General features: G+C 37.3%; 1 protein-coding gene across 1 annotated transcript in view; it reads right to left on the bottom strand.

Moving 5' to 3' along the window:
* astn2 (astrotactin 2) overlaps window positions 1–10,620 on the bottom strand; it is a 259,339-nt gene that overhangs the window by 176,650 nt on the left and 72,069 nt on the right. Inside the window, exon 3 of the mRNA XM_014009306.1 lies at window positions 8,094–8,523. Within this exon, the coding sequence (XP_013864760.1) occupies window positions 8,094–8,523 (430 nt within the window). The remainder of the gene's footprint in view (window positions 1–8,093; window positions 8,524–10,620) is intronic.

The raw sequence follows: 10,620 nt of genomic DNA, 5'->3' as shown, positions 1-10,620 counted from the left end.
TGCATATTGTTTATTTTATTCTATTTTATTTTATTTTTGTTTAGGTATATCTTTAGTCTTTTCTTTTTCGTCAAGTCTTGAACAGCAAATGAGTGCCGGGTAGATCAATTGTTAGGAAAGAATTCACCCCAGTTCCTGTTTCCTCTGTGATTTATTAACTTTGTCATTGTTTCAATAGCAGCAGTCCAGAATAGATATCAGGGAAAGCCTCCACTGCAATGTGATAGTGTGACAGGTACATGAAAGGTCAGATAGCAACAAAGAAAAGACAAAAGTTCTATAGATGGCAATTGATCCAGTGTCAGAGTCGACGTAGGAAAGTTCAGATGTGTCAAACAGAAGGGCCAGGCCAATGGATGTACAGTATTTGACTTGGAAGTGAGCAAGTGAGGATTTTTCTGTTACAATCAAGAAAAGAATAAATAAATAAAAAACGAAATGAAGTTAGCAGGGGGTTACAAAGAGTCGATTTAACAAAACTGAAAGAAGTGCATAGTGACGTTTATTTTTATTTTATTTTATTTTTTTACTTTTGGCAAGATAAAAACACGACAAGACAAAAAATAAAAAAAAGAAAAGAAAGAAAATAACATGCAGAAAGGAACTCACCCATTCTGTCCCTCTTTCTGTTTTGTCTGCAATATTAGAACATCCTCTGTGTCATGCTTTGTCATTCCTGCCCACTGAAAAATGCATATGCTGTCCGATCTTCATGCAGACACATTTTGATTCTGGCCTCTGCTTGCATAGTTTAAGGTCTCCACTGTTTTCAGAGGAGCACAAACAAAGTTCTATCTATAGCYCCGATCTTGCCATAGGCCAGGATTAAAAAAAATGGATGTGTCTACTGATGCCGTGTCAGCTAAACATTGCAGGCATTTGTTTCAAAGGGGTGGTGCAAACTTAGGTTTAGGTTTTGCTTTAACACTTTTTGATTTAAAAAAATAACGTGGCAAGGACAATGTATGTTATCTTCATCAGTTTGATTGATATTTGGTTGAGTCCAGCTCAGCTCGGCACTTGTTATAGTCAAGCACTCAGTTGTTGTGATGGGAATAAAACCCTAAGTTGCTTTTTAAAGAGTTAAATCCATGGTGCTTCTGTTTCTGACCAGGAACTGGATGGAACAGACTGAAGTTAAACACATTTTAAAAATAATAAAACAAATTCTGAAGTTGTTGTTTCCACATACATTTCTGGCAGATGTTAGAGCACAGATGAAACAAATAAAAACTGTCTTATACAAACAGAATTGTGATGGTGTGCCAATTTATCACAACACTGATCCTTTATCACACCAGTGAATTTATAATGCTGCAGGCAATACAGTATTTCTTTTTTTTACCACAACTACATATTGACTAAAGCCTTGGGGAGAAGAACCACAGTCTTTTCTCTCTGAATAAGCCAGAAATTGAAGATTAGTCATAGGCTGGTATGAAAAGAATGAAAGAGGCTTTACAATTTATAAAATTCATATCCTGTAACAATTCAGTTGTCTTGAATTTTATAATGGCATAATATGACCTCTCATAAATACATCTGAGGTTTTAGTAGAGTTTAATCCAGGTCTGAATTCTGCTACCACATGAAATAGCTGCATTTGGAAAGAGTGATTATTGTTCAGTTTCGGTTACCGCGTTAAAAACCACAGAAGCGCTAAATTGTTTAAAATTCAATCACAGATTTGTGATGCCTATTGATCTATTCTTCACTACTTTCCAGAATCCTTTCTTCTTTCATGTAAACTTTCAGCTTTTGTCACAAAAGCTACAATTTTTTATTTATTTATTTTTTCAGAAGCTTTTTTTTTTCTATGCAAATGACCAGAGTTGTTTTAACAAACAGTAACTTTTTTCCTATTTTTTAAACATAATGCCATGGGATATACACTCACTGACCACTTACACCACGCCAGTAACGGGTTGGACCCCCTTTTGCCTTTAGAACTGCCTCAATTCTTYGTGGCATAGATTCAACAAGGTGCTGGAAGCATTCCTCATAGATTTTGGTCCATATTGACATGATGGCATCACACAGTTGCCGCAGATTTGTCGGCTGCACATCCATGATGCGAATCTCCCRTTCCACCACATCCCAAAGATGCTCTATTGGATTGAGATCTGGTGACTGTGGAGGCCATTTGAGTACAGTGAACTCATTGTCATGTTCAAGAAACCAGTCTGAGATGATTCCAGCTTTATGACATGGCGCATTATCCTGCTGAAAGTAGCCATCAGATGTTGGGTACATTGTGGTCATAAAGGGATGGACATGGTCAGCAACAATACTCAGGTAGGCTGTGGCGTTGCAACGATGCTCAATTGGAACCAAGGGGCCCAAAGAGTGCCAAGAAAAGATTCCCCACACCATGACACCACCACCACCAGCCTGAACCGTTGATACAAGGCAGGATGGATCCATGCTTTCATGTTGTTGACGCCAAATTCTGACCCTACCATCCGAATGTCGCAGCAGAAATCGAGACTCATCAGACCAGGCAACGTTTTTCCAATCTTCTCTTGTCCAATTTCGATGAGCTTGTGCAAATTGTAGCCTCAGTTTCCTGTTCTTAGCTGAAAGGAGTGGCACCCGGTGTGGTCTTCTGCTGCTGAAGCCCATCTGCCTCAAAGTTCGACGTACTGTGCATTCAGAGATGCTCTTCTGCCTACCTTGGTTGTAACGGGTGGTTATTTGAGTCACTGTTGCCTTTCTATCAGCTCGAACCAGTCTGCCCATTCTCCTCTGACCTCTGGCATCAACAAGGCATTTCCGCCCACAGGACTGCCGCTCACTGGATGTTTTTTCTTTTTCGGACCATTCTCTGTAAACCCTAGAGATGGTTGTGGGTGAAAATCCCAGTAGATCAGCAGTTTCTGAAATACTCAGACCAGCCCTTCTGGCACCAACAACCATGCCACGTTCAAAGGCACTCAAATCACCTTTCTTCCCCATACTGATGCTCGGTTTGAACTGCAGGAGATTGTCTTGACCATGTCTACATGCCTAAATGCACTGAGTTGCCGCCATGTGATTGGCTGATTAGAAATTAAGTGTTAAGTGTTAAGCAGTTGGACAGGTGTACCTAATAAAGTGGCCTGTGAGTGTACATTACCTGTGTGTAGGCTAAACTGCATTCAAAAATTGACTCAGAAATGTGTAAAATGGCTTTTATCTAGTATCCCTGACTTTGTTGTGCTGCTGACAAATGTCATTCAGAATATAGGAGTGAAAAGTCCATTTGTTATTTCTGTTTTAAATTTATTGTTGTTTCTGATTTATTATTGCTAAAAAAAAAGTAACACACACACACACACACACACACACAAAAAAAAAAAAAAAACAACCTCAGCCAGAAATTCATAAACACTGAGAATTTTGCAACTAGATTGAATTCTTATAAAATTATGGGACATCAAAATAGCATCAAACAAAAAATAATAACATTTTGTTTGCATGTGGTTGCAGTAGGAAGTGTGTTATTGATTGTGGAACTACTTAAATAATTCCAAAATATTGTGTTAAGAATGATTATAAAAAGCAGAAGTGAGGAGGAAAGGTTGCTGGGAGCATATGTTAAATTCTGAAGCAGTTGTGTGTGTGTGTGTATACTGTACATGTTTGTGTGCACATGAATGTGTGATGCAAGCAGATGATGTTGGCAGTATTCACTGACTGCCAAAACACTTTACTTCAAGTTTAACTGCACAAAACGTGGGGTCCACCTGGGACTATTAACTACACACACACACACACACACACATATATATATATATATATATAGTTTTGTTTAAATAGAAAACATGACATGGAAGCTGTAGTGTATTTGTTTACATGTCTACACCGACCAGAAATCCTGTAAAACCTGAAATAAAAATAGCTTGATTGTGATGTTTCACACAACAGTCATAATATGTGCATTTTAAAAATGCAGCCATTAGACTGTATTTGACTGCTAAAATGACTATTAGCTGCAATAATCAGGTAGCACACTTCCCAACAAACTCAAATGAACTTACTAAGATTGCACGACTTTATTCTTGCTCTAATATTCCCTTATTATTTGCTCCATTTTACAAAGCAAATACTGCTAATAAATGTTGGTGCAAGCGTTTAGTAAGTATAAGCGCTCTTTTTTGGAGAATAACACCACAAAATTCAGTTCTTGATGCAAATCCTAATTGCAAACGGTCTTCACACACCTTTTTGACATTTTTTTTGTAGATGTTACAGTGTCTGTCACAAAAAAGGGATGAACGTGGATTTATTTCACATAGATGCCCATTTTTTAAGGCAACAATGCAGTAGACTACTTCTTTTCTCTTCAGAAGCAAATACCATCGAGTATCAGGAGACTGTAAACGTTGACGCAACAGGAAGGTCACAATAAATAAATAAATAAATAAATAAATAAATAAATAAAAATCAGACCCTTTTTGCCTTGAAAGGTATTAATGGAAATTTAGACTTTTTTAAAAACTGCATAAGTAAAACCTTGTTTAAATGTGGGCACACTGCACCAGATGCTGTTTGAATGGCAGCACAATTAGTAGCGCAAATATCGATATGCGAGGGTGTTTTGAGTTATACGGATCCACTATATTCTAATTTGCTCTGGAAAAGACACACAATCTGTTGATGAATCCAGGCTTCTGTTTGGTTCCCTAATGGAGATAGTAACAGTGAAGACAAACAAGGGAAATGGGAGGGGGAGACAGAGTGTGACAGGCACTAAAGGCCTGACAGGCCACTAATGAAGTGATGACTCATTGCTGAGGTCATTTGCACCCAAATTGTACAGTATGTGCCCTAGCCAGTGATGAATGGGTTGCCCTGTAACAGCAAATACATTGTGAGCAAAACTTAATAGTGAATTCATTCGGATTCTTGTTAATATAATAATTAAATGTTGATAACTTACATTTGTGTAAACTTACACATATTTGCACTGGAATTAGCATTAGGTTACTTGTCACTGACATGTTTAAAGCCAAACTATTTGTCTTCATTATGCATAATTCAGTTGCAATATTTAGACCATACCTAATTGCATGGTTGTTTTTAAGCTTATTTTAAACACAATCAGTGACAGAATGTGGTTTAGTTCACCACACTGTGGTCTTGTTTAATGCTGTGCTAGAACACAATATGTTTACAAAAAATACAAGCTAATACTTGTCAGACCTAACAGATATAAGCCACTATGGTGTTCAGTTTTTGTCTAAAAAATGGGATGAAAAAGGAAACAATAAATAAAAAGTGTAAAACAATTGCTAAAAGTAATCAATAAACAAGACTCATAGTTCGGCAAGGCTGCAAAAAAAAATGTGCCCACAAAAAGACATTAAATGTGCTCTTAGGACTGCAGTAAGAAGCACAACACAGTCTCATTGCCCTCTGTTTTCTTGACAGGCATATATAGTCTGCAGCAGGGGGGCCATTTCTTTTCAGAGGGCGAGGTTCTTGACCATCTAGAACAATTCATCAGCAGCATTAGCTGTCCGTCACCTTCTGTCAAATACCCTTCTATCTCTCATTATGGAGTGAGGACATGAAAAAGAAGCTGAGTAATGTACAGCGTGACCTGCTGCTTCTGATGGTAAAACTCATTTGTGAGTCAAACAAATGCACTATGCGATAATGAAGCACATCACATCAAAAAATATGAAAACCAATTTKGAATGTTCAGGAATTTTTTGTAGCTCAACTAAAATATGAGTGCGCTCTGGCTGACAACATACTAGTGCTGAAAGCTACGATATGCCTTTTATTAACACCAGATAAAGGTACCTGGAAATGTAAAAATATGGCAAGCAAAAAAAAAGGGTTTCAATTTGTAAAAATGTTTTCTACACAATTCACATAATGATTATATCAAAATGAAAAGCAGATAGAACAGAAACATATAAGGGTATTTAATAATTAACTTTAAATAACCAATTGGAGAACAAAATTATTAGAGATGGACATGTAGGTGTGCACCAAAATACCATCTAATCATCTAAACTCAACAAGCATAAATGTAAGAGCGCTATGCATCTATGCCTGCATTTTAGAGCTGAGTTTGTTCTGTATGACTTCATCCCACGGTGAGCGTGATTTGACCTTCTAAAAACATTTGCCCTTTCGATACACCGTTCTGTTTTGCACCGTATTCTGACAAGGTTAGGCATGCCTGATGGGTTACAGCTGCGTGGTGTGATAGATAACTGTTCTATGAGTGTGCATCACAGACCAAGAATTAAATTTTTTATATATAGATGATTTACACTGTCCGTGCTGCCTGTGGCATTCCCAGAGCTTTGGGAATCTTGTAGAAAAATGTAACTGACAGTTCTCGCGGGTTAAAATGCCCAGCGTTAAAAAAAAAAAAAACTTTTATCCCAAGAGCGATAGTCTGAAAATCATTGAATGAAATGTTAGATTGCAGTAAAATGGAGTTCCTTTCAGTAAGGATAAGTAATTGGATATCTACTGTTTGGAATATTTTGGAGTGCTAAGCATTTTAGCAAAGGTTGCAGGAGTTTATCGTCACTGTATTCAAAGGCATCCACTCTGTGCAGAATAAAGATGGGAAAGCATAAACACCAAATATATTTTCAATATCATTTATGTGTTGTTTTGGGGAAAAATACTTCATGATGGAATTTCTTTTAGAATTGGTTTTTACATTGTTAAGACAAAATAAGCCCAGACACATTTTATTAATGAGGCTCATCAGTAATGTCTCTTTCTGCAACTGGATGACTTTACATTACAAGCCCTCTAACATTCCGTTTGTTGCCTACAACATTTGTTTCCACTTCATTTTCTGTGCTATCACACAGCAGCAGGACTGTCTAAGCATCCCTAATTGAGCGAGCTGCTGTTCACATTAACTTCATTACTCATTCTGAAATTTTAATCATCCCTGATGTGGAGACAGAGTTTGTTAGGATCAAATGGTAATTGACCTGGACTATTTTTGTTTACACCCAGGTAGGCTTGACTCTTTCTAGGCTATAACCTAATTATTTGTTATGTAGCTTCAGCATTTCAGAGAAGCTCCAAAAACRTGGGGGAAAAAAATGGTAAAATTAGTCGAGCTTGCAGTTAAAAGTTGGTGAAACTAATTACTGTGAATTTCGATGACTTCTTGGCTKCAAGATTCTAACATAAATCAAACAGCAGTTAGTCAACAGATTCCTKTTTATTATTTTGTTTTGTCTCAAAACAAAATTTGTAGCAGAAAAAAATATCCTTTTTATAGCCTTTTGAATCCTACTTGTTTGGTGTTGGTCTGATTTCATACTCTGCCTTTCAGCAAAGTTTTTGGTATGTACACAGTCAGGTTTAAACATTTTGAATAAATATACAGTAGCTGTGTAAAGTGATAACTACTACTGGATCAAGGGGGCATTTCAACAAGCTTTATGCATTATTCAATGTGGGATGAATAACGAGGGCATCCGCTGACTCAGTCAGCACCCTTCAATTATTTAAGCCCATCTTGACAGCRGAACACCACGAGTTCAACAGAATATGATGTCAACAAATGTGTCTACGTTGTTTTAATGTTTTTGGAGAAAAAAACGTATAGATTTTGATATTTTTCCCAGATATTGCATTTTTTTGTATCTTTGACGTGTGAACATGCCACCACTCATACAACTCAGGTTCTATGTGACTGCCACCCCATCACTTAGCTCCTGTCACTTGACCTTCACATATTCCRTTCAACTAAATTACCTGACTTGCAAAGTCATGGTTTATGTTTACTGAGAGGCTCCAGTGTGTAGACAAAAAAAAAACGTGATCTTGTGGCTATAGTCTCACAGTTTCCCAAGGAAAAAGTAGTTTGTATTAAAAAACAAAACAAACCTCACTTAAATATGGCTTAAAATTAGAACATGTTACATTTTGGTCCAGCTTGAACCATCAGAAGATTTAACATTTGCGGTGAATTCTCACAAAAGCAGCACAAATATCATYGTTGAAGACTTTCCTGAAATTTAACATTTAGGTCACACGCAAAATAATTTTGTTCTTCCAATTTTCATTTTTTATGCCTATGCTTTGCATTTGCATGAAACGTTTTCAAACGTCAAACTTACCTTGCTTTTCGAAATTATGCTTAATATCATCTTCCTTGAACATTATRTCTGTGTGTCCTCCAATGCCAACATTAACGCCATAGTCATCAAGGACCTTCCCATCGTTGATTCTATTATGGAGCTGATTGGGTGTGGAGTTGAGTGAGTGCCCGCCTCCGTCGTCTTCATCACAGTCGTAGTCATCAAGAATGGGGGTCTCGCGAATGGGCATTCCAATAACAGAGCTGCCATGTTGGTGAGTGCCTCGGGAGCCACGGTAGCTGTCACGGCCTTGTGGACCAAGCAGGACTGAAGGGATATAGTGAATCTCATGGGTGGCCTCGGTGCTGGCGCTCTTCTGAGGAATCCGGCGACGCTTGCACCAACGGTGGCGGGTATACAGGACAAGGGTGAAGAGTAGAATCAGGAGGAGGAGAGCAATAAGACCTCCCTAAGAAAAAAAAAATAAGAGAAAAAGACTTTTTGTGAGGAAAAGAAAAGAAAATCTCTGAATGACACATTTTAGAAATGTTTATGTTGTCTGATTTAGTACCTAACTTTACTAGCATAGATGAAAATAGTTTTAATAGTTCATAATAATTTATTTGAAATATAAATTACTGAGCATGAGAATAGGCAGAGCACAAATACACACAGCAATGACCCATATAATGTTATATTACTAAACGTTGAGGAGTTTATTTCCGTGAATAAAATTAACTCTTGCACTTTCCATATTAAAATACTGTATAATACACACAATCCACTTATGTATAGGGTGTGCAAGCTGTTCATGGATTTAAGAAATGCAACGTAATAAAATAAAATTTTGAATAAATGTAGAAGTAAAATCTAGATTTGTCAATAATATGTCTGCATAGTAAACATTTTAATAAAGGCTTTAAGGTATAAAGAAGTTTCATCAGACTACCTGAAATAGTTTCTATTCCCAGTACAGTGTAGCCAGGCAGAAATAATTGCCTTTGTAACAGTGATGCATCTGGAGCTCTATAGCTTTCGAATGTCACACACCATTGAACAAGCATTGTTTGTCTGCTTTGCCCTTTGTTTCTTCCCTAAGCCCCAACCGTGGTCCTGTGAATTCACCGAGGAGTATCACATTTCTACATGCTTCATTCAATATATGACCATCAGATCAAACACCCCGCCACACATGCTGTGGTTAGAGGTTAATGTAAATCTATATGCAGAGACGGTGTAATAAAATGTAAGGGAGAGCATGACGCATTCTTTGATTTTTCACAATAGATTTCAATGGGTGAGATGTGGTATTGGATTTAGCAAAGCATGGAGACGGAAGGGTGATATATTTTTAACGTCAGACTGAAATGGCTGGTGTCAGCACTTTTGCAAGTCCATATTTAACATTAGAGCTATATTTGCAAAATGATATGTGTGCATGAACAGACAGAAGCCTGAGCCCAGAGAGATTAAATGCACACAGACACAYGCTGTACACTAACCCGTGCACATGCTACATACTAAAGGCAGACTAATAAATAAAAATGGTAAGGGTTCATTCATCACAACATTTAAAATTCCATCTTCATGAGGAAAAACAAACCCCTTTCAAATTATAGCTCATGCGCTGCTGGGTGTCCATAAATCAAACATRCAGAGAGGTGAGGCAGCTCAGAGAGGACTCGTACTTGGAATAAAGTTGCCCATTAATCTCCAGTAGGATAGCAGTTTGGCAACAATACCATCTCCTAAAGTCTCTTTGTTGTCTGTGTGTCTATATTAGCTTTCGTTAAAAAAACACCAAAAACATATAGAGTGGTTTCTTGTTAATTGTGCCAGCACTGCCATCTATTCATCCATCCATGCATTATCTGYTGCTTGTTCCAAAGTCAGGTTGCAAAGGCGGCAGCTTGACCAGGAAAGCACGGATARTTCTTTCCACAGCCACTTGTTCCAGCTTTTCCAATAGGCTTCCAAACGTTCTCAGGCCAACTGAGAGACACAGGCTGTGTCCAAATTCAGGGGCTACATCCTTCAAAGGTTGAATTTGTCAGCCGATTACATCACTGTGCCATGCCAAATCTGTCCAAATTCACAGACTCCTCCAATTGCGGCACACTTTTTCCATTTTGTTCCTCAATTTGAGGGACAGTTTCGGTGAATCCTTCTCAACCCACCCTATCCTAAGATTCATTGCGGGCTGACTGGATTTATATATATATATATAATTTTTTTCTGCTTGTAATGGCAGACAAAGTGAGAGAAAGGAGTATAAGTTGAAATAAAAATCTGGTATAAAAATTCAAGTTTTATAACAGTTGTGTTGTTACACATTTTGTCATTTGCATGGACATGTTCTTTAATATTATTTTTTCAAAAATCAAACAACCTTGTATGGCGAAATAAACAAGTTTGTATGGACCCTTGGTTTTATTGTTTTATTGTATTGTCTCAAATGTAATTTTGTTTATTAATAACATTAATATATTAAAGGAATCCCCGATTAGTTGTAACATTAGACTTTATTTGATAAACATATTTTTACTGTAAAATAAAGACTGTAAAA

The sequence above is a fragment of the Austrofundulus limnaeus genome, unplaced genomic scaffold, assembly GCF_001266775.1.
Source record: "Austrofundulus limnaeus strain Quisiro unplaced genomic scaffold, Austrofundulus_limnaeus-1.0 Scaffold57, whole genome shotgun sequence".
Lineage (NCBI taxonomy): Eukaryota > Metazoa > Chordata > Actinopteri > Cyprinodontiformes > Rivulidae > Austrofundulus > Austrofundulus limnaeus.
Note: the sequence above shows the minus strand (reverse complement) of the source record. Positions and strands in the feature narration are given on the sequence as shown.